We start from the raw sequence: 26,006 nt of genomic DNA on the forward strand, positions 1-26,006 counted from the left end.
AAGGAAACCAATTTGACAATAAATTATATTTAATAAAAAATAATAATAATAATAATTAAAAAATAAAAACTGATATGAAGAACATACTTTTTAAAAACATTTTTAAGTTTATTTATTTTATTTTGAGAGAGAGAGAGCACAAGCAGAGAGAGAGGGAGAGAGAATCCCAAGCAGTTCTGCACTATCAGAGCACAGCCTGATGTGGGACTCGAACCCATCAACTGCAAGATCATGACCTAAGCTGAAATCAATAGACACTTAACCAACTGAGCCACCCAGGTGCCCCAAAGAACATCCTTTTTTAAAAAACATAAGGACAGAGGTTGAAAGCAAGAGGATAGAAAAGATATTCCAGGCAAAAGAAAGCTGGTAAAAAGAAGTATTAGGTAAATTAAGGATAAAGAGTATCAGTACATAATGAATAAACCAATAATTTATTGGGAAAATTTTTAACTTCTGTACTTGTGTGCAACTTATGACACAAGCTTAAATACACTATGAAAAGTAAATATTAATAGAACTTTAAGGAGAAATTGACAAATCCACAATCACAAGGGGAAATTTAACATATTTCCCTCAGTAATTAATAGATTCAGTAGAAAAAAAATTAATAAGGGTATAGACTTTAACAAAACAATCAGATTTGAAAAACACAATTAGCTTGAGCTAATATACATAAACTGGATATTTTATCAAAAAACTTAAAAATGCATGTTCTTTCAGGAATACATGGAATATTTTCAAAAACTGACAATGAACTAATCCATAAAGCAAGCCTCAACAGATTACAAGAATCAGCACCATATAGTCCACACATTCTCTGGTCTCAGTGAAGTTACATGAGAACCCCATCAGATGCTTAGAACAGTGCCAGGCACTGGCGATGACTGATCAAGACAGACAAATTCTCTGTGTTTATGAAGTTTTCTGGTCAGGTAAATAGAAAACAACTAAATGAGTGTGTGTGTGTGTGTGTGTGTGTGTGTGTGTGTGTAGTGTCAGCTAGCTTAATGCTATTAAAACAATAAAGCAGAGCAAGGAGCTAGAGATTAACCAGGGTAAAGAGGTGCTAGTTTAGATCAGGTGGTCAGGGAAGGCCTTAGAGAAAGTGACATGGGACAGAGATGTGAATGAAGCAATGGAATGAGCCATGGTTGTGGCGGTTGTTACCATTACTGCTCATATTTCTACTGCTATTGTTACCACCAATATATCAAAAAGGAAAGTCTGTGCGAGGCTATCAAGCAGAAATGAATGATGAACTACATGGAATAGTTGAAGCCACATTGTCCTTCCTCCTCACTCTTTATACCCCATTCCCTGCTCAAGACCCTCTGTGACCCCTACTGTTGGCCAAATCAAAGACAGCTTCACATTTGGAGTCTTCCACTTCCAGCATCCTCTTTCACCTATTTATACATCTGTAACAAAAGGCCTGATAAAGGATTTTTTTCCAATTGGTAATTTATTCATATAGAAAAATTTAATGAAGAAATAAACATTTAGTTACATATTTGAAGTACCTTTTAAAAGGGGAAAAAAACCCTCAAGAATAATTACAAGCCAAGAAAATCCAGGCTAAGAAATTGTCACATCTCTGTTGAAGCCAATAAGGCACTTGCTTTATCTTAAATGCAGCACAATGTTTCTTCCTCTATGTCACAGCTCATATTAAAATGCCTTCCTCTTTCATCTCTGCCTCTCAGAATCCTGTCTGTTTCTTCAGGACTATATTGGATACAAACCTCATGTACCTCCTTGGAGTCCCCTGACTCCCCCCTTCCTTCCAAAGATGCTGGAACTGGAGGCTAATTAGTCACTTCCCTGGGGATGCCAGGCCTTCTGGCTCCTGCTGCATCTGGACTAGGATGAAACACCACACTGCAGGATATGGAATCAAGCATTCCAATTGGCAATGTAAGGAACTAGATGACACAACCAAAAAATGCAAGGGTGTTAATTCCTTTGGAGTGGACGAGTGAGAGACAAGAGGAGAAAGTAGCTAGGCAATCCATTTCTCTTTTCCCACCCAAGGTATGTTACCCATGTGTCTATAAGTCATATAAAAATCCCTGCCAAGCAACCTGTTATCTTTCCCCAAGTCTTTGTGAAGTGATGGCTAGTGCCATAACACACACCTCTCTGCTTCACATCTTCACCTTGGTTCAATTTGTTCCTACTCTCACCATCCTGGGTCTGTACCACCTAAGGCAGATATCAGCATTTCAATCCTTGCCTCAGGCGGTGTTTCCTAGAGGCCCAAGCTTAGAAAAGGATCCACCTGTATCACTTTCTGCTAATTCTTAACCTCCTACCACCATCAGCAAGTTAGACATACTCTCCCACTTTTGTTCTTCTTTTGACACCATATTCTAAAATTGACCAATCATTCTTGCTAAATTATAAGCTCTACAAGGTCCATATCTTACCTGACTATATTATCCCCTGTAATACTATAAACTCTAATTAAATTGGTAGGTTGAACTTGATTGAATCCTTGGGTTTACATATGTCTGAACTTTTCAAACTATTTTTAATTAATATCTTTCCAAGTTAGACTATATAATTCCCCAACTTCATAAACAAAGGATGTTTTTATCAACTCATGATTATAATATGCATCAATTGTTATGATGTATCTAATCACCAGACCTATAAAGGAAACCCCTATTTGGGACCAGTACTTCTGAGACTTAGGCTTGGAACAGGGATATGGCTTTATAAAATTAAAATCTGTTCTTGAACCCCTAACTTAAAAACTTTCCAAGGCCCTGCACTGCTTCCAGAATACAATGTAAAATCCTATATATGGCCTATGATAGACTAGAAGATCTGGACATACCAATGCCTCCAGCAGCCATAGCAAAAGCTCAGGCCAGGTCTGTGTCATCGTTTCCTCTTTCACACTGTTCTTTACTCGTGGTAAGAGGCTCAATAAGTGTATGTTAATTTTAGAAACACTAAACCTTGGCACAAAAATGAATACCATCTTGTGGGGCTCATTCATTAATCCAAAAAAACAATTAACGAGTGCCAACTACATGCTATGTGCTGTATTACGTTAATGTGAAAAATATAAAGATACATAAGACAAGGCCATGCACCCCATAATGCTTACAATCAGGTTGGAGAGATGCACAAATAACTATAAGAGATGGCAGAAGGGAACCCAGTCATCATCACTTTATAAAAAATGATTTATAATTATAGTTACCAATACATTCACATTCAGAAGGAAACTTCTCTCCCAACAAATGATTACTCTTATGAACATGCTGACAAAATTGTACTATTATCAGTTAATGCTAGAAGTATTAGTTATAAAAATAATTAACTTTTTACCACTATAATTAGTGATAATACAGGTGTAGCAGTGTTATCTTGCTACAGTGGTCAGACCTCAGCCATCCAGAGCAAAGCTGTAAAGCATGACTGAGGAGCAGAGCCAAAGAAAAGCCACTCATGAAGTTCATCTACTTTATAGCATGGAGACAAATGGTCACATGCTCAAACAGAGAATGCAGTTAGAATTGTACATAAAGAATCAAGAATAATGAAAGGGGTTTCCTCTAATTTAAATAATCTTTATTGTCTTGAAGGCTTTGGAGTATTAGAAAGGAATAAGCAATCTTTCAAGAGTGGAGAATAAAAGGAAGAATAAAAGTGGACAACACAGATCCGGGCCACTTCATCTTAGGGTGAATAGCCCTAGGTGCTATCACCTAAAGCACTATGCTATAGTCTGGAGATGAGAAAATCACAGCTTAGAGAGGCTAAATAATTTGCCCAAGGTCATATAGCCTATGAGTACGAACAAGTCTGTTTGATTCTACAAAGTACTATAGGTCTTTTTTACTCATGGTAAATACTCAATAAATGTATATTGGTTTTAAAAGCACTATCCTTGGCGCAAAGTTGAATACCATTTAGTGGGGCTTATTCATTAATTAAAAAAATAGGAACTTTGCCTTTAATCAATATTCTTTGCCTTCTTATATTCCTATAACCTCTAAAGCTGGTCTCTGTGTAAGTATGTTTACTATTTAAAAATTAAAGGGAAAACAATTATATTTAACAAAAGAGGGTTAAGTAAAATTTGGCCTCTTCTATGCCCACTTCTGGGGTTCTCTTGGTATGGCAGGAAATGTTGAGTACCTACCCAATGACCATTTTCCTGCTCTTTTCCCTTGATATCAGAACCCCATGAGCTCTGGGGAGGCTGGGCATCCTCAGTCCTGGTAGATAAGAGCAATGAGGAGGGAAGAGAGTAAATGTGGAACAGATTATGAGAAATACATTGAGGTAATCTCTTTTCCCTACAGGGTGCCTGGTTTAGGTATGTGATGTAACCAAAGTCTGGCCAATGTTAAAGTATAATTTTCAAAAAGGTAAAATCATGAATATCGTGAAAACATGACATGAATACATGTCAAGGATTTTGTTCAACTCATTAATCAATGAAGAAACTGGTAAAATGTTAAAATGGAGTCAAAGAGTCTTTGACAAGCTAGATAGCTGGGTTAGGAACACAACTGGTTAGTGGCCAACAGGGCTGTAAACCACATCTCCAGAGTTATCTATTCCAGTGAACAAAAATTATTTGCATCTCTTCTAGACAAAAATATTCAAGTTAACCTCTGCCTCTACAGAGTTATAAAATAGCCCAGGTGATAGGAAATTAAGTCCAGCACTGCACTGAAAGAATACCCAGTGATCTCGTCCACCTTTTCTAAGTTTTGGAAATTATTTCTAACACCAATGAAACATAAGGAAGTCTAGTGGAAGCTTATAGTTAATATTTCCCCACTCTTAGAAAAGATGAGAAAAGGTGGTGACATATGGCCCTTTTGCCTTTTCTGGCTTTTGGTAATAGTTGTTTGGGGGGGGGGCATGACACATGGCGGTGCTTCAACCATCGGGTCAACTACAAGAAGACAATTTTGATTACAAAAGCCAACCATGCTGACAATGGAAGTAAAGAGACAGAAAGAACTTGAAGTATAGCTGCGCCACTAACATCAACCACCCCCCTTGAACACTTCTTGTTAGGTGAGTTAATGAATTTTCTTTCTTGTTTAAGCTGCTTCTGTTACTTGCACTTAAAAACATCTTAAGTTGATTCACTTGGTCCCTGATGCTGTTGATTTGAGATCTGAGGAGAAAGTACTGGGTCTCTTCCAGCTACAAGTACCAGGGAGTCTGAGAGTCCAAGGGTTTAGAATTTGGAATAGCGAGCTTTGGGGATGACCAGGAGACCAGTACTATAAATTTGGAATAAGTAATATGTTCAAGAGAAACTTACCCAATGACACCTAGAAAGGAGAAGATGAGTTTCAGACAGCAATGCATCAATAGCCCTCACATATATAAATATAGATGTATGTAGATCAGCACTAAGTATTTTAAGAAGAAGGCAAACAATATGTTAGAAATGTTATGAGAAGTAATTGGCTGGCACCATTGCAATGAAATAATAAATTGTATATAACAGACAAGATATCAAACTATTTGGTAAATTTGGATAAAATATAATTTACTGGCTTTCTGGTTACAGTAAGCAAAAATAGTTCCAGCAAGAAAGCCTTGTCATATACTTGGTTAATATCCTTTCCTTTGAAGCATATAAAAATCAAATCCAAGAAATAGCAAGGTGACTGGCAATAAAGGCAATTTATATAAAACCTTTCTTCTAAAAAGTTCAGAGTAGCCCTTCATCTATTACATCATATGTCCCATACCATGTCTCTAAGAGTGGTGGGTCCCTCTCATTTCTAAGTTTCATGATCCTCAAGAGAGATAAGTGACTGGGCAAAATTAGATGACAATTGTGCTCAGATACATGGCAGAGCTCCTGCCTCTGTCTCCTCCATCAGGTCATTTTCTGCCTCCAGGACCACAGGAGAATGAAGAACAGTCTGTGAAGGTAGATGCAGTAGGTGTTTCTCAGGCTCTCAACCCAGGATAGGACTGTGGAGAAGGTAGGCACAATTTAACCTTCATCTCCACTTAAAATCTTATCTTCATAGTTTCTGAAACCTCAGCTCCCTCTCCATCAGGTAGGATCTCAGGGTAAATCACAAACTCTTCCTGACAAAGGTACTGGCACAAACAGTGACTCCTTGGTGATGCATGGCTCAGGAAGCCCCCACCACTGGTCTCTGCCATGTGGCATCTATCCTAGACTCTGAGGCACCTGCCTGGCTTTCTCACTGGTAATGTAGGCCCTCAAGACCAGGACAATTCCTCTGTGTTGTAAGCGAGGGGTGGAGTTAGGCCTCCTTCAAACCTGGCTACTGCCAACACAGCAGGAGCTGCATACACCTGGCACTGGGATGGGGATGGGGGTCTCCTTGAATAAAGTGACTTCAGGACATCCTCAAGAAGTAGGAACCAGGAGAAAGTAGGAATCACAACACAAACACCACAGCTTCCTACTGCTTTTTCATCTTCAAACTTGGGGTAGCATACCACCATCCCCCATCATATTTACCAACCTGGATTTCCAGATTCTTCTTGGGAGCCTCACTACATTAAAAATGAATTCCTGGGGCGCCTGGGTGGCTCAGTCAGTTAGACGTCCGACTTCAGCTCAGGTCACGATCTCGCAGTCCGTGAGTTCGAGCCCTGCGTCGGGCTCTGGGCTGATGGCTCAGAGCCTGGAGCCTGCTTCTGATTCTGTGTCTCCCTCTCTCTCTGACCCTCCCCCACTCATGCCCTGTCTCTGTCTCAAAAATAAATAAACGTTAAAAAAAATTTAAAAAAAAATGAATTCCTGGTGCCACCTCTCAGGGAATATTTAGCCATTCCAACACAATACCTCACACCAAGCTGGCAGGGAAACTGTGTGGGCTGCCAGGTGATGAGGCAGTCACCTTAGGGAAAGTGCCCCCTTCCACCCCCGCCCCACTCCACTCTCTCCTCCACTGTGAAAGCACCAAAATCATCAAGGTCTCAAGATCACCACCAAAGAGGCTCTCTGCAGAGAGGCTACTCTGTCCTTCATCCTAAAAATTCTAGGATAACTGGACTCCTCCCTCTTCAAGAGGAATGAGTTTGGGGTTTTCTTTGGTTTGTTTGTTTTGTTTAGTGGTTTCCGTATTAGCACTGGGGGGAAAAAAAGATGAGAAAGACACAGTCTCTGCCCCCACGAAGCTCTCTTATGCCCAATTCTGCTGTGGCATCCAGAGAAGATGATGTTTCAAACATTAGCCAATTAATTGGACCAAAGAGAAGAAAGGCTACAGGACTACACTTTCAGAGAGAGGATGATTCAAAGTTCCAAGGCCCCTCAAATACTGGACTAGCCTATGGAAACTTGAGATAGTTGGCAAGCAGCCTCAGAACACACACACCTTTAAAAAACTTCTATCCCTTTGTGAGGCAGAGGTGCGGGCCCACTGGGAAGAATAAGTTTTAGTGCTACATTCTCAAGATAGCTTTTAGTGAACTGTGAATATTCTCAGCTCTGAGCATCATTATTTATGAGTGTTCATGCCATATGCTATAGATTTAGCATATTACAAATTTATAAATAAACCAAATTAAAATAAGTACAGGACAGCTCCAAAGGAGTAAACAAAATCTTCATTTCTTCTGTTAACCTCACTTTTCTTAGTTTTTCCTGGGTCTTCTTTATCTCCTCTGCTGATGCACTGTATTAGTCAGGGTTCTCCAGAGAAACAGAACCAATAAAGATACAGATAAAAGATACAGATATAGATAGATTTGGAGATTTATAATGAGAAATTGGCTCACACAATTATGGACGCTGAGTAATTCCACGATCTGCAAGCTGAAAACCCAGGAAGGCTGGTAGTATAACTCAGTCTGAGTCTAAAGACCTGAGAACCATAGGGAATTGACTCTCTAAGTCTCAGTCTGAGGACACAGGAAAAGGGGGCAAATTCCTCCTTCCTCTGCCTTTTGTTCTATTTAGGCCCCCAAGGGATTGGATGGTGGCCAACCACATTGGCAAGGGCAATATACTGAGTTCACTGATTGAAATACTAATCTCATCAGAAACACCCTCACAGACACACCCAGAAACAATATTTAATCTGGATACCCATGCATGGCCCACTCAAGTTGACACATAAAATTAACCATCACCTGCACCAAAATAATATGCAAGGCATTTTCAACAAAGGAGCCAAACCTAACTTCCTCACATGTGTTTTTTCCAAGGTAATCTTCCTAACTCATTCATAAGCAATCTATGTCATTTTCAAAATACATTTTAATATATACTATATACCATATGAGGAAAAGGTTGGAACAATGTTTTGTAGACCTATTTTTATTGGCTATGATTTGAAAGAAGCACAATGAAGCATTGTGGTAGGCTGTACTCTTGCTCCCAAACAGTCACACCTCTTGTGGCTTGCCCTGAGTCCCCTTTGGGAGGAATAGACTCCACCACTCTTCTGACATTGGGTTTGATCATGAGACTTGCTTTATCAATAGGGGTGACTGTCAAGTCTGAGGAGAACCTTTAACTGCCAAGGCGACTGGGTGGCTCAGTCAGTTAAGTGTTGGACTCTGGCTCAGGTCATGATCTTGCAATTCCTGAGTCTGAACCCTGCGTCAGGCTCTCTGCTGTCAGCATGGAGCCTGGTCTATCTCCCTCTCTCTCTGACCCTCCCCCACTCGTTGTCTGTCTCTCTCTCTCTCTCTCTCTCTCTCTCTCTCTCTCTCTCCCTCTTTCTCAAAAATAAGTAAACATTAAAAACAAAACAAAAACCTTTAAGAGCCATTGTGTGTTTCTGCTGAGTCTCTGGCTTTCCCTTTGCTGTGAGAAAAGCTTGTCTCACAGAGGAGCTGCTCCTTCAGCCTTGATACTGGAACGGGAGGGCAGGTAGAGCTGACTTGCACCTCCTATGTGGCTGGCAACATGCAACATGAGTCAGAGATTGTTGTAAGCCACTGAAATTGGAGGTTTTTATTCAGACAGTAAGACCTCCTTCAGCAGGGAGACTTTCAGTGTCATATTCTCAAGGTAGCTTTTGGTAAACTGTGAATACCCTTAGCTTTTTACATCACTATTTCAAAGTGTCTATGCTAGGTGCTAATAGAATCATTCTTTTGGGAAAAAAAAAAAAGAATCATTCTTCTGGATTGAAATCTCTTTAAGAACAGAGAATTAAGATAGTTTACTTTTTAATTAATTATTTCAAAAATTTTTAATTCCAGTATAGTTAACATACAGTGTATATTCATTTCAGGTGTATAATATAGTGATTCAACAATTCCATGTGTTACCCAGTGTTCATCAAGATAAGTGTACTCTTAATCTCCATCACCTATTTCACCCATCCCGCCACCATCTCCCCTCTGGTAACAATCTGTTCTCTATAGTTAAGACTATGTTTCGTGGTTTCTCTCTCTTGTTCTTTTTTCTTTCTGTTTGTTTGTTTGTTTGTTTGTTTTTTGCCTTTGCTCATTTGTTTAGTTTCTTAAATTCCACATATGAGTCAGATCATATGAGACCTGTCTTTCTCTCACTGGCTTATTTCATTAGCATTATACTGTCTAGATCCATCCATGTTGATACAAATGGCAAGATTTCATTCTTTTGTACAGCAGAATAGTGTTCCTTTATATATATATATATATACACACACATATATGTATATATATACACATAAACACATGTATATGTATGTATATAGGTATATATGTATATACGTATATATACATATACATGTGTATATGTATGTATATATATGTACATATATGTACATATATATACACATATATACACACACACACACACACACATATATATATATATATACACGCAACCTAAGTGTTGCAACCTAAGTGTTGTTTAGATACATAAATGGATGGTGTGTGTGTCACACCACATCTTCTTTATCCATTTATGTATCTAAACAACACTTAGGTTGCTTCCATAATTTGGCTATTGTAAATAATGCTGAAATAAACATAGGGATGCATGTATCCCTTTAAATTAGCATTTTTTTTATTCTTTGGGTAAATACCCAGTAGTGCGATTACTGGATCATAGGGTAGTTCTATATTTAATTTTTTGAGGAACCTCCATATTGTTTTCCACAGTAGCTGCACCAGTTTGCATTCTCAGCAACAGTGTACAAGGGTTCCTTTTTCTCCACATCCTTGCGAACACTTCCTGTTTCTTAAGTTTTTGATTTTAGCCACTTCTGAGGTGAAATCTCATAGCGGTTTTGATTTTCATTTCCCTGATGATGAGTGATGTTGAGCATCTTTTCATGTGTCTGTTGGTCATCTGTATGTCTTTGGAGAAATGTCTGTTCATGTCTGCTGCCCATTTTTTAATTATTGGTTTTGGGGTGTTGAGTTGTATAAGTTCTTTATATATTTTGGATACTAACCTTTATCAGATATGTCATAGGCAAATATGTTCTCCCATTCCATAGGTTGTCTTTTAGTTTTGCTGGTTGTTTCCTTTGCTGTGCAGAAGCTTTTTATTTTGATGTAGTCCCAATAGTTTATTTTTGCTTTTGTTTCCCTTGACTCAGGAGACATATCTGGAAATATGTTGTTACAGCTGATGCCAGAGAAATTACTGCCTGTGCTTTCTTCTAGGATTTTTATGGTTTCAGGTATCACGATTAGATCCTTAATCCATGTTGAGTTTATTTTTGTGTATTGTGTAAGAAAGTGGTCCAACTTCATTCTTTTACATGTCACTGTCCAACTTTTCCAATACCATTTGAAGACACTGTCTTTCATGAATAGACACTTCTCCAAAGAAGACATCCAGATGGCCAACCGACACATGAGAAAATGCTCAACATCACTCATCATCAGGGAAATACAAATCAAAACCACATGGAGATACCACCTTACACCTGTCACAATGGCTAACATTAACAACTCAGGCAACAACAGATACTGGCGAGGATGCGGAGAAAGAGGATCTCTTTTGCATTGTTGGTGGGAATGCAAGCTGGTGCAGCCACTCTGGAAAACAGTATGGAGGTTCCTCAAAAAGCTAAACATAGAACTAACTACCCTACAACCCAGCAATTGAACTACTAGGCATTTATTCACGGGATACTGGTGTGCTGTTTCGAAAGGACACATGCACCCCCATGTTTACAGCAGCACTAACAATAGCCAAAGTATGGAAAGAGCCCAAATGTCCATCCATGGATGAATGGATAAAGAAGATGTGGTGTATATATACAATGGAGTATGACTCGGCAATCAAAAAGAATGAAATCTTGCCAATTGCAACTATGTGCATGGAACTGGAGGGTATTATGCTAAGTGAAATTAGTCAGAGAAAGACAAAAATCATATGACTCCACTCATATGAGGCCTTTAAGAGACAAAACAGATGAACACAAGGGAAGGGAAACAAAAATAATATAAAAACAGGGAGGGATACAAAACAGAAGAGACTCATAAATATGGAGAACAAACTGAGGGTTACTGGAGGGATTTTGGGAGAGGGGATGGGCTAAATGGGTAAGGGGCATTAAGGAATCTACTCCTGAAATCACTGTTGCACTATGTACTAACTAATTTGGATGTAAATTAAAAAAAATAAAAAGTAAAACAAGTTAAAAAAATGAAGACACTGTCTTTTTCCCCTTACATATTCTTTCCTTCTTTGTCAAAGATTAATTGACCATATAATTGTGGGTTTATTTCTGGGATTTCTGTTCTATTCTATTGATCTATGTGTCTATGTATGTTATGTGCCAGTACCATATTGTTTTGATTACTACAGCTTTGTAATATAACTTGAAGTCTGGAATATCTCCAGCTTTTTTTTTCTTTTTCAAGATTGCTTTGGCTATTTGGGGTCTTCTGTGGTTCCATACAAATTTTAGGACTCTTTGTTGTAGTTCTGTGAAAAATGCTGTTTGTAGTTTGATAGGGATTGCATTAAATTTGTAGACTGCTTGGGCGCCTGGGTGGCGCCTATTGGGACGCTCTATTAAGCATCTGACTTCAGCTCAGGTCATGATCTCGCGGTCCGTGGGTTCGAGCCCCGTGTCGGGCTCTGTGCTGACAGCTCAGAGCCTGGAGCCTGTTTCAGATTCTGTGTCTCCCTCTTTCTCTGACCCTCCCCTGTTAATGCTCTCTCTCTGTCTCAAAAATAAATAAATGTTAAAAAAAATTGTAGACTGCTTTGGACAGTACACACCTTTTATTTTTTATTTTTTTTAAATTTTTTTTCAATATATGAAATTTATTGTCAAATTGGTTTCCATACAACACCCAGTGCTCATCCCAAAAGGTGCCCTCCTCAATACCCATCACCCACCCTCCCCGCCCTCCCACCCCCATCAACCCTCAGTTTGTTCTCAGTTTTTAACAGTCTCTTATGCTTTGGCTCTCTCCCACTCTAACCTCTTTTTTTTTTTTTTCCTTCCCCTCCCCCATGGGTTTCTGTTAAGTTTCTCAGGATCCACATAAGAGTGAACACATATGGTATCTGTCTTTCTCTGTATGGCTTATTTCACTTAGCATCACACTCTCCAGTTCCATCCACGTTGCTGCAAAAGGCCATATTTCATTCTTTTTCATTGCCACGTAGTACTCCATTGTGTATATAAACCACAATTTCTTTATCCATTCGTCAGTTGATGGACATTTAGGCTCTTTCCACCATTTGGCTATTGTTGAGAGTGCTGCCATAAACATTGGGGTACAAGTGCCCCTATGCATCAGCACTCCTGTATCCCTTGGGTAAATTCCTAGCAGTGCTATTGCTGGGTCATAGGGTAGGTCTATTTTTAATTCTTTGAGGAACCTCCACACTGTTTTCCAGAGCGGCTGCACCACTTTGCATTCCCACCAACAGTGCAAGAGGGTTCCTGTTTCTCCACATCCTCTCCAGCATCTATAGTCTCCTGATTTGTTCATTTTGGCCACTCTGACTGGCGTGAGGTGATATCTGAGTGTGATTTTGATTTGTATTTCCCTGATGAGGAGCGACGTTGAGCATCTTTTCATGTGCCTGTTGGCCATCCTGATGTCTTCTTTAGAGAATTGTCTATTCATGTTTTCTGCCCATTTCTTCACTGGGTTATTTGTTTTTCGGGTGTGGAGTTTGGTGAGTTCTTTATAGATTTTGGATACTAGCCCTTTGTCCAATAGGTCATTTGCAAATATCTTTTCCCATTCCGTTGGTTGCCTTTTAGTTTTGTTGGTTGTTTCCTTTGCTGTACAGAAGTTTTTTATCTTCATAAGGTCCCAGTAATTCACTTTTGCTTTTAATTCCCTTGCCTTTGGGGATGTGTCAAGTGAGAAATTGCTACGGCTGAGGTCAGAGAGGTCTTATCCTGCTTTCTCTTCTAGGGTTTTGATGGTTTCCTGTCTCACATTCAGGTCCTTTATCCATTTCGAGTTTATTTTTGTGAATGGTGTGAGAAAGTGGTCTAGTTTCAATCTTCTGCATGTTGCTGTCCAGTTCTCCCAGCACCATTTGTTAAAGAGACTGTCTTTTTTCCATTGGATGTTCTTTCCTGCTTTGTCAAAGATGAGTTGGCCATATATTTGTGGGTCTAGTTCTGGGGTTTCTATTCTATTTCATTGGTCTATGTGTCTGTTTTTGTGCCAATACCATGCTGTCTTGATGATGACAGCTTTGCAGTAGAGGCTAAAGTCTGAAATTGTGATGTCTCCTGCTTTGGTCTTCTTCTTCAAAATTACTTTGGCTATTCGGGGCCTTTTGTGGTTCCATATGAATCTTAGGATTGCTTGTTTTAGTTTCGAGAAAATGCTGGTGCAATTTTGATTGGGATTGCATTGAATGTGTAGATAGCTTTGGGTAGTATTGACATTTTGACAATATTTATTCTTCCAATCCATGAGCACGAATGTTTTTCCATTTCTTTATATCTTCTTCAATTTCCTTCATAAGCTTTCTATACTTTTCAGCATACAGATCTTTTACATCTTTGGTTAGATTTATTCTAGGTATTTTATGCTTCTTGGTGCAATTGTGAATGGGATCAGCTTCTTTATTTGTCTTTCTGTTGCTTCATTATTAGTGTATAAGAATGCAAATGATTTCTGTACATTGATTTTGTATCCTGCAACTTTGCTGAATTCATGTATCGGTTCTTTTGGTGGAGTCTATCAGATTTTCCATGTACAATATCATGTCATCTGCAAAAAGTGAAAGCTTAACTTCATCTTTGCTAATTTTGATGCCTTTGATTTCCTTTTGTTGTCTGATTGCTGATGCTAGATCTTCCAACACTATGTTAAACAACAGCGGTGAGAGTGGACATCCCTGTCGTGTTCCTGATCTCGGAAAAGGCTCTCAGTTTTTCCCCATTGAGGATGATGTTAGCTGTGGGCTTTTCATAAATGGCTTTTATGATGTGTAAGTACGTTCCTTCTATCCTGATTTTCTCGAGGGTTTTTATTAAGAAAGGTCGCTGAGTTTTGTCAAAGGCCTTTATTGCATCGATTGACAGGATCATATGGTTCTTATCTTTTCTTTTATTAATGTGATGTATCACGATTCATTTGCGAATGTTGAACCAGCCCTGCATCCCAGGAATGAATCCCACTTGATCATGGTGAATAATTCTTCTTATATGCTGTTGAATTCGATTTGCTAGTATCTTATTGAGAACTTTTGCATCCATATTCATCAGGGATATTGGCCTGTAGTTCTCTTTTTTTACTGGGTCTCTGTCTGGTTTAGGAATCAAAGTAATGCTGGCTTCATAGAATGAGTCTGGAAGTTTTCCTTCCCTTTCTATTTTTTGGAATAGCTTGAGAAGGATAGGTATTATCTCTGCTTTAAACGTCTGGTAGAACTCCCCTGGGAAGCCATCTGGTCCTGGACTCTTATTTGTTGGGAGATTTTTGATGACTGATTCAATTTCTTCGCTGGTTATGGGTCTGTTCAAGCTTTCTATTTCCTCCTGATTGAGTTTTGGAAGCGTAGTACACACCTTTTAATAATATTTTGTTTTTCCAACCCATGGAAATGGAATGTCTTTCCATTTCTTTGTATCATCTTCAATTTCTCCCATCAATGTTTTTATAGTTTTCAGAGTACCTACCTGTACTCATCTCTTTGGTTAGGTTTATCCTTAGTTATTTTATTATTTTTGGCACAAATGTAAATGGGATTGTTTTCTTAATCTCTCTGCTGCTTCATTATTGGTGTATAGAAATGTAACAGATCTGTACATTGACTTTGTATCCTATGACTTTATTGAATTTGTTTATCAGTTTTAGCAGTTTCTAGTAGAATCTTTTGGGTATTCTAAATATAGTATCATGTTACTTGCAAATAGTGAAAGTTTTATTTCTTCCTTAACAACATGGATGTCATTTCTTTTTTCTTTTTTCTTTCTTTTGTCTGATGGTTGTGGCTAAGACTGCCAGTACTATGTTGAATGAAAGTGGTGAGAGTGGACATCTTTGTCTTGTTCCTGATCTTATGAGGCACTCAGTTCTTCCCTACGGAGTATGATGTTAGCTGTGTTTTTCATATAAGGTTGAGGTATGTTCCCTCTAAGCCTACTTTGTTAAGGATTTTTAGCAATGGATATTGTGCTTTGTCAAATGCTTTTTTTGCATCTACTGAAATGATCATATAGTGTCTATCCTTTCTCTTACTGATGTGATGTATCACATTGATTAATTTGCAAATATTGAATCACCTTTGTAACCCAAGAATAAATCCCACTTGATCATGATGAATAATTTTTTTAACGTATTGTTGGATTCAGTCTGATAACATTTTGCTGAGGTTTTTTTGCATCTATGTTCATGAGAAATAGTGGCCTGTAGTTCTCTTTTTTTTGTTGTTGTGTCTTTATCTGGTTTCGGTATCAGGGTAATGCTGGTCTAATAGAATGAATTTGGAAATTTTCCTTCCTCTTCTATTTCTTGGAAAAGTTTGAGAAGAATAGGTATTAACTCTTCTTTAAATGTTTGGTAAAATTCACTGTGAAGCTATTTGGTCATGGAATTTTATTTGTTTGGAGTTGTTTTTTTTTTTTTTTTTTTTTTTTTTAACTACTGATTCAATTTCATTGCAGGTAATTGGTCTGTTCAAATTTTCTATTTCTTCCTGCTTCAGTTTTGGTAGGTTACAGGTTTCTAGGAATTTATCCATTTCTTCTAGGTTGTCCACGAGATAGTTTATTTTCTATAGAAGACATATTTAGACCTATACAAGTTAAATATTTTGAAATGTAGATTATAGATTTGTGATCAGGAATAACATATAGCATTTCTCCATTTAAAAACTATTCTAGAGGTTGCTTATGGTGAATATAGTATAATGCATATACTTGTGGAATCACTATATTGTACATCTGGAGCTAATGTAACACTGCATGTCAATTATACTCAGAAATACCTACAAAAAACTAGTCTAGAGATTGGATCAAGATAGTGATAACTGCCTCACTTTTCCACCCAAAACTCCCAGAAATATGAGGAATTTTCAAGAGGAAATTCATAATAGTGTTAGAGAATTGTTATATGTGGGCAAGAATTTTCATAAATGTTCTAAAAGAATGCAAAAAGAGGAACCCAAACCTAAAACACATAGAAGAATGTTGCCTCTACGTCCCTCTTCCCACAGCAGCAACCAGCTCAATAACATGCCTTGTATGGCTTTTCTCACTTCCCTGTCTCCCTCACTCTCCCCACTCATTGGCTCTGTTTCATGAAATCACCCCCTAGATAAACTTCTTACACTCCATTTTTTGTTTCAAGGCTCTGATATTGGAGGAATTCAGACAAGTTTTGGTGTTTCCCCGATATCTAGGACCTCAATTCTAACTTCCTTCCTTCTTTCTTTCCTTCCTCCTTCCCTCCATCACTTCCTTCCCTCCCTCCTTCCTTCCTTCCTTCCTTCCTTCCTTCCTTCCTCCTCCCTCCCTCTGTCACCTCCTTCCCTCTTTCCTTCCTTCCTTCCTTCCTTCCTCTCTATCTCTCTCCCTCCCTCTCACCCTTCCACCCTCCCTCTTGCCCTTCCACCCTCCCTCTCTTCCTTCTACTCGCTCTATCTCCCACCTTTCCTCTCTCAATCTCTCTCCAGATTTCACCCAGGATATTCACTATTAAACTCAGCACCATTACTTCAAGCCTATCCTTCCAACTTCTCACTTACCTCTTTGGGTGATGAAACTTGGGTTCATCCTTGACCTTCTCTTATCAGTCTGACATATCCACATAATTTCAAGCCGAGTCATTTGAACTTATCAAGTTAACTCTCATCCTTCCATGTCCTGCCCACTGCTGCCATATTGTTTCAGGTCATACAACCACATGCATGGATATTATAAAAGGTTCCAGACTGATATTCTGAGTTCCCCTCTCTCCTCTCTATAATTTATTACCCAGTCTTCCTGAAGCTCTGATCATAGTTCCACTCAAAAGGATTCTGTGGCATCATTGTCTATAGTACAAAATAAAGCCCTCTACAACTTGATGTCAACCTACCATTCCTCACAATTTCATCCATGTATCCCAAGAGCCATTCCAACTGACCTACTCATCATTCACTCTAAAAGTACCATGAGTTCCCACATCTGTGCCTTTTCCAACTCTGTTCCCTAAATCTGGAAAGCTCTGACTCATCTTTCACTTTATTCAAAGCGTACATTGGGTCAAATATCACTTCTTCCAAGACCTTCATTGATTCTCCCAAGTAGAAACATTATCCCTTTTCTGATCTACTTTAGCATTTAGACTGTACTCTTTTTGGCACTCTTATCACTTGTTTTGAATTAGAGTATAATTTACATTAAAATGCATAAATTTTTAACTTGATGAATTTATCACCCTTGTAATCATCCACTTGGGTCAAGATATAGAACACTTCCAGCATCCAAGAAATTTCTTTGTGCCCCGTTCCAGTCAAAATCCCCTTCAAAGGGTAATCTCTATTCTAAGACTGCCTTTTTTTTTTAAATTTCATATAAATGGAGCCATAGAAGATGCACTCTTTTGCATCTGGCTTCTTTCACCCAACATCACATCTCTGAGATTCATCCAGGTCATGCAAATCAGTTGTATGTCCTTCTTTTATTGCAGAGTAGTATTCCATCATAAGACTATACCACAATTTATTCAACCATTCTATTATAAATGGACATTTCTCAGTGTTTTGCTATTACAATTAAGGCTTCTATGGATATTTTGTACATGTCTTTTGTTGGACACAGGAACTCATTTCTCATCTCAGGAACAGAATTACTGGATCACAGGGTATTTGAGTGTTTAGGTTTTTTCTAAAGTGATTATACCAGCAATGTAAGAGAGTTCCAGTAGCTCCACATCCTTGTCAGCACTATTATTGTCAGAATTTTTTTTAGCCCTTCTGGTGACTATGCTTTCATTTCTATATAAATTACAACCACAAACAACAACATTTACAGAGTGCTTAACAGACTGCAAACTTTTTAAATGTGTAACATCTCAGTGAATATTACAGTCCTATAAGCAAGTAGGGAGAGTCCCATCATTATTCCCATTTTATAAATGAGAAAACAAAGGCTCAGAGATGTTAAGCAGCTTGCCCAGGGCCATGATGCAGGATGTAGCAGAGGCTCTGCATCTGATACATCCACTTGTTACAGGGTTTATACTTATTTGGGTACATGCTTTATCTCTGCTAGTTTACTAACAGTTTTTAAGGTTAGGTCTTATTTTTAATTTATCTCTGTTTAATAAATGAATAAATGAACCTAAGAATAAAATTTAAATTTCTGTCTATGCAGAAAAACTTTACAATGGTTGGTTATGGTAACAATAAATAAACACACAATTTGTTATCTGAATCACAAAGGATGGTATTTCAGGAACACAGACACACAAATATCCAAACATTTAGCTCCATTTAATAACTTTCTTAAAATGTTGAAGGATTCAAAAAAAATTTAAATCCTCTCTTTGAAGGACTATATTAAACTCATTTACTACTAACTCATTAACTAGTAACCACACCAAACATATTGCAAATATTTGGATTACTAAATCAACCAGATTTCAGTTTTATATTTTGCACAGAGAACAAAAACGTTGTCACTTTTATATGTGAAGATGACGTATACATATGTGACATATACATATTTCCTTATGTATAAGCTAACAAATATGCATGGAATAGTAAAGAAAAGAAATACCAATACAACTGTATACACATATGTCTACATTCAGCAGCTTTGGGTAGTTTATTAAAACATTATTTGATATTCTTTTATCATTGTTTCTTAGGAAAGTTTAACATCATTCAGAAAATTTTTATGAGTTGTCAATAAATCAGTAGCTATTTGTATTATCGAGCATGTGTGTTTATTTTGTTTTGTTTTGTTTTCTACCTCTGTATTTTCTTTTTTCTCCTATGAAATTTATTGTCAAATTGGTTTCCATACAACACCCAGTGTCGAGCATGTGTTTAGAAGATACATGGCAAAGCTCAGTATAATCTGGTCACTTTGTATGCATCCAGAAACCATAGGAAACACATGTGAGCTATCTGACATCCATGGGTAGCCAGACCTTGATGTATTCTATAAATTTCAACCTTTGTTCAAGAATGTTATCATATGTTTCACCCAGTCCTAAGTTGAAGGCTAACAGGGACAACTCCGAGTATCTGCTTTTGTCTATGTGTGTTCCTCTTTTCAAATGTGGTCATGCCATTTTGTATATCTATAAAACATCCAAAAATTATTACTTTTGACATATAAGAAATATAATTAAAAGTTTTAAAATACATGTTAAGGCAGAGATTATAATTGCAAGTTACAGACAACTGAACTCATAAAACATACTTTGAACTTCTGTATCAGATATTTCACATCAAAACTGACTTGGTCTAAATATTTATCTAAGTCCCAAGAATAACTTTTGCCTCAATTACTCAGCTCATGTTGGGATGTGAACACAGCTAACTTGTGCACTGACACATTCTAAGTTGATTGTGCAATTCATTTAGAGCATGCTAGGTATTTATAGTTCAAGCCTGTTGTAAAATATAATAAATTCATAGCATGCTAAAGGTATCTGAGAATCACTTGTAAACACAGGAGATGATCAGATAAATGAGAATGTGTTTAATACAACTTTCTGTCTTGTATTCAAGGCCAACTTGATTTCTAGAACAACAGCAAAAAAGGCTATTCAAGTAAATCTTTTATATTGAATCATTCAACAGTTTCTTCATGGAAAAGCATATTGCAGATGTTTAACTACAGTCATTTACCTTTCACGATTGCTTCCTTTCATTTTACCCCCCAAAATTCATTTTTCAGGTTCATACATGACTGTTAAAATCATGTCCCTCAGTAACAAATGAACATACCTTTCATGCATGTAGTCAACTCCTAGCAACAGCTGGATAAACCATTCGATTATCTGACTTTCCGGAAAGGTTTTTCCAGCTTCTTTATATTCCTGAATTTTACAGTCCAGATCTCGGCCCTGAAACATAGTAGCATAATTTTTCATGTTTTTCTTTCAGTTAAGATTTTAAAATCAAGCTCTCTCTACAATAATTAATATATAACAATCACTGTTTATCACAAGAAAGTGAGGGCACATTGCCACTCTGAACTATCACTGACAGAGTCTCTCCTTGGCCGAACTCTCGCCAGGCTCCTTTGAGCTCTCTTCTCAACTAGGCCACACCCTTGGCTTATAAAGACTTGAATAAATACTAACACACTTCTAATAGCTCAAGGCCACATCCCCAGGATGACCCTAGTCTTCCTTAAAGTGCCTGCCTAAGAAAACTTACAGCTGCCAAAAGAATTTACTGTTTGTTCCTGCCTGCATCTCGAGATAGGGATCCCTGTCTCCTGGTTTCTGTGGAAGGGTAGGGCCCTAATTTCAACTACTGCCAGTTAGCAAACCCAGATACATATGAACCAACTGCCTTCCTGCCTTCTCAGCGTTTCCCCTCCATGACTGTTCAGGTTCCCACTGTTTTCTCCCTTCTTCCAGTCTCACTATTTATCGTCCAGGCACCTCTGCACATATCAGAATATGTGCACAGCAACAAGAGGTCAGCTCTTTCCCTGAGTGCCAGTTACCACACAAACTGTTTTCACCACTTTAAGTAATGCCCGCTGTGTTTATCTTTGACATCACTCAAGGACAAAACCCTTCTAAAAGGTTTTATTTTATTATGTTACTTAAATATTACCTAAAATGTATTACATTACATCACATATTTACATGTGTCCACATAAAACTAGGAATGACTTTTCTTATGCTTAGAGTTTTATACAACTATAGAAGCCTGACATATATACAAAGTAAAAATAGAAAGCCAAAATTAAAAATGAATGCTAAAATTAAAATGAATGCTATTAATTTAATATCAAGTGATGATGTTTTGGTGAAACTAAATCAGTCCTTATGTTGTGCATATGGCACTGGCTGCTGGAGTTCAGATTCTTTTCAGTTTGGCATGTCCAGACTAACATGTGTTTGGGATGACTTAACTCTCCTTTTGTCTATTGAACTACAGTAAAATTCCCAGGAATACAGCAACTGTTGATTTAGGTGGGGTCCAAACACATCATTTAAACATTTAGTCAGTCTGTCCTACTGCTCACTGGTGATAGAAAGAATAATCCTCGGTGCCAAAAATGAATCATGATCACAGTGACAAACATCTAAAGTTACCTAGCAGAGTCTGATATAAGGCCCTTTCTGATTGTGCTAATATTAACGTATTTCAAATACCATAGAAATGAATACACAAAATGTTAAATTCTCTCAGAGAAGCCCTATACCTGATCCCTTTTACCTTAAAACACTGAACAATTAAAAAACAATTCAGGAAGTGTTTCTCTGAAAACAAGGAGGAGTGAAATGCAAGTGTTTAGGATATGCCAACAACACAGCCCCACGAGAGAAGAGAGGTACAAGCCATGTCCCTAAGGAACATAAGGGCCAAACCTTAAGCTACTTACAGACTATGCCTGACAGAGTTTCCATTGTTAAATGCAAAGGAAAAGCATTTATAAGCAAAGAAACAACCAAAGGGAAATTACTTCTAATCAAACAACATTAGGTCAACCAATCGACTTGCTTGTAATGATTTTTTTATTTCCTTTCAGTGCAATATACAAATAATTTGCCTCCCATATTCTCACCTTCCACAAGGGCATGACAAACGAGAAGGGGCATATCAAACCTTCCGCTTGTATCCTAGGTCACATTTAATTTCCTGCTGGATTTTCTGGGCTAAGGAGATCAAAGCTTGTTGGAATTCAAAAATACAGTGAATTGAATATTTGACTCCTTGTCAAAAGACTATCATTTTCTTCTTTCTCCAAACCTACCTTTCTTTATATCCCCTCTCTTTTTAATCCTAGAGTTTATCAAAGTTCTATTGGATCATACAAGCTGTACTATCATAAGGTTTCTATAAGTTGCACAAAACATTTTTTGACAATAGAATATTACAACTTCCTGTGAAGTAGACACGAAAGCCCTTCAGATGAAAGTAAGCTACCAATGTATATATATATATATTTCCAATCCAGGCTTTCTATCCAAGAGGACTCTAGCAAAACCTCTCTCTCTCTCTCACATGCACACCTCCACACCCCCTCATACTAATTTCTTTTTTTTTTGAATATTAATTTTTTATTTGCAATGATAATGATAAGAATACTAATTTCCTGAGAGCACAGCATCATGACATAAGCATAATTCTTTTATTTATTTATTTATTTATTTATTTTTTTTATTTTTTATTTTTTAATATATGAAATTTACTGTCAAATTGGTTTCCATACAACACCCAGTGCTCATCCCAAAAGGTGCCCTCCTCAATACCCATCACCCACCCTCCCCTCCCTCCCACCCCCCATCAACCCTCAGTTTGTTCTCAGTTTTTAACAGTCTCTTATGCTTTGGCTCTCTCCCACTCTAGCCTCTTTTTTTTTTTTTTCCTTCCCCTCCCCCATGGGTTTCTGTTACGCTTCTCAGGATCCACATAAGAGTGAAACCATATGGTATCTGTCTTTCTCTGTATGGCTTATTTCACTTAGCATCACACTCTCCAGTTCCATCCACGTTGCTACAAAAGGGCATATTTCATTTTTTCTCATTGCCACGTAGTATTCCATTGTGTATATAAACCACAATTTCTTTATCCATTCATCAGTTGATGGACATTTAGGCTCTTTCCATAATTTGGCTATTGTTGAGAGTGCTGCCATAAACATTGGGGTACAAGTGCCCCTATGCTTCAGTACTCCTGTATCCCTTGGATAAATTCCTAGCAGTGCTATTGCTGGGTCATAGGGTAGGTCTATTTTTAATTTTCTGAGGAACCTCCACACTGCTTTCCAGAGCAGCTGCACCAATTTGCATTCCCACCAACAGTGCAAGAGGGTTCCTGTTTCTCCACATCCTCTCCAGCATCTATAGTCTCCTGATTTCTTCATTTTGGCCACTCTGACTGGCGTGAGGTGATATCTGAGCGTGGTTTTGATTTGTATTTCCCTGATAAGGAGCGACGTTGAACATCTTTTCATGTGCCTGTTGGCCACCCAGATGTCTTCTTTAGAGAAGTGTCTATTCATGTTTTCTGCCCATTTCTTCACTGGGTTATTTGTTTTTCGGGTGTGGAGTTTGATGAGCTCTTTATAGATTTTGGATACTAGCCCTTTGTCCGATATGTCATTTGCAAATATCTTTTCCCATTCCGTTGGTTGCCTTTTAGTTTTGTTGGTTGTTTCCTTTGCTGTGCAGAAGCTTTTTATCTTCATAAGGTCCCAGTAATTCACTTTTGCTTTTAATTCCCTTGCCTTTGGGGATGTGCCGAGTAAGAGATTGCTACGGCTGAGGTCAGAGAGGTCTTTTCCTGCTTTCTCCTCTAAGGTTTTGATGGTTTCCTGTCTCACATTCAGGTCCTTTATCCATTTTGAGTTTATTTTTGTGAATGGTGTGAGAAAGTGGTCTAGTTTCAATCTTCTGCATGTTGCTGTCCAGTTCTCCCAGCACCATTTGTTAAAGAGACTGTCTTTTTTCCATTGGATGTTCTTTCCTGCTTTGTCAAAGATTAGTTGGCCATACATTTGTGGGTCTAGTTCTGGGGTTTCTATTCTATTCCATTGGTCTATGTGTCTGTTTTTATGCCAATACCATGCTGTCTTGATGATTACAGCTTTGTAGTAGAGGCTAAAGTCTGGGATTCCCACATACTAATTTTAAAACAAAAAGCAAGATACCCTTTCAATATCCCATTTAGATTCTCTGAATATGATCAAATATCTCCACTGTCAGAAAGATAATTATATATGTTGCTGTGTCCTTCCTTAATAGCTTCAGATGAGGAGTGATGGATGGATGGATAGATGGGTAGAAGGAAGGAAGGAAGGAAAGAAGGAAGGAAGGAAGGAAGAAGGAAAGAAAAAAGAAAAACTTGCCTTATAGAAATATAATCCAACCCAATGTTTCTTACTTTAGAAAGGTCATACAAAAGTACAATTGTCCCTATGAAAACAGACTTTGCATATGTAATTGTCTACCCCAATTGTAATAACACTAAAATTTGGAAAAATTCATGTGTTAAAATAGCATTCCTTTCAAGAATTTATCCCAAATAAATTATATAAATGTGAATGTTTTACACATTTGTATCAGTTTTGGTATTGCTTTCTTTGTGAGTGAGTAGAATTATGTCCTTTGTGAGTTATCTTGCCATGACAGGAGCACACTCCCTGGGTGACATTTATTGTTAGTCTGACAATTACCTCCTAATGCTCTCTCCTCAAGTGGTAACTGAAACTTGCTTATTTGTTTCCTGCATTGATATTAAGTATGTGCACGATTTCTGGTGACTATATGTATATGTGTGTATATATATATATATATACACACACACACACACACATATATGATTTCTGGTGACTATATATATACATACATATATACATATATATACATATATACATATATACATACATATATACATATATATACATATATACATATATATACATATATATACATATATATACATATATACATATATATACATATATACATATATATACATATATACATATATACATATATATATACATATATACATATATATATATTTAGACTATTAAAAAAGAAAAAGAAATAGGGCCTTCAATAGTAGGCCTCAAAGTGAAATGCCAAAAGGATCAAGCTCCCCCTCACTCTCTGAGTAGAACCATAAGAAGGAAAACTGAACCAGTTCCTAACATTAAGCAAGGAACCTGTTTAGTTGACAAGAAAATAGAACACCAAAAAATTAATCAGAGAGCTGGGCCTCATGCTCATCAAGTTACTACCCCTACAATTTTCATTTTGTACGTTTATCTCTAAGAAACATGATTTGCTTTGTATGTACTTTGTTCTTTAATAAATACTCTGTTGATTATTTTCTTAGGATTTAAATTAGGTAATCAAGTCCCTCACAGATAAAGATAAAAAATTATGCTTTTATATCACAACCAAAGAAATATATTTTTTGTGAAGCAGATGGATTTTGAAATATGAATATGGAAAGCATTTATGACTTTCTTTCTCTAAGCCATCTTCCAAGTAAAAATCAAATGTTTTTGATAAAATGTCTTACCTCAGTTTAAGTTCTTATTACACTATCTGCAGGCTCATTGTTTTCTCAACTTTGTCTTTGAGAAATATTTAATGATGACTTTTATTGCTAAGAAAAACTTTAGTGAATAATATTGACTTTTACTTAAACCAATATTAATGTTGCCTCAAGTCTATATTGCTCACAGAAAATGCTCTTTCAGTAATATCACCCCTTGAAAGTTGCAAATAAAGCCTTGATGTTAACTTCTGAAGTTCTGAAAATCTGTAACCCAAAATGTACCATTTGCTGGGTTACTGGACTCTCCTCCCTCCCCCAGCCCAATTAGCCAACATCAGATTGACTTTGAAATGCCAAGGCCTTGAAGGAATGAAGAACAACTCAAATACAGTGTCTAAACTCCATCTTTGATTCCATTAAAAAGTTTTAAATCCTAAAAGCATTTAAT

General features: G+C 37.4%; 1 protein-coding gene across 10 annotated transcripts in view; it reads right to left on the bottom strand.

Annotated features, from left to right (window-relative positions):
• NEK11 (NIMA related kinase 11) overlaps window positions 1–26,006 on the bottom strand; it is a 287,681-nt gene that overhangs the window by 204,816 nt on the left and 56,859 nt on the right. For all 10 annotated transcript variants that reach the window (XM_053903812.1, XM_053903815.1, XM_053903809.1 and 7 more), the window contains exon 4: window positions 20,309–20,427. In XM_053903812.1, the coding sequence (XP_053759787.1) occupies window positions 20,309–20,427 (119 nt within the window). The remainder of the gene's footprint in view (window positions 1–20,308; window positions 20,428–26,006) is intronic.

This window comes from Panthera pardus, unplaced genomic scaffold, assembly GCF_024362965.1.
Source record: "Panthera pardus isolate Hobbes unplaced genomic scaffold, ASM2436296v1 HiC_scaffold_16, whole genome shotgun sequence".
NCBI lineage: Eukaryota > Metazoa > Chordata > Mammalia > Carnivora > Felidae > Panthera > Panthera pardus.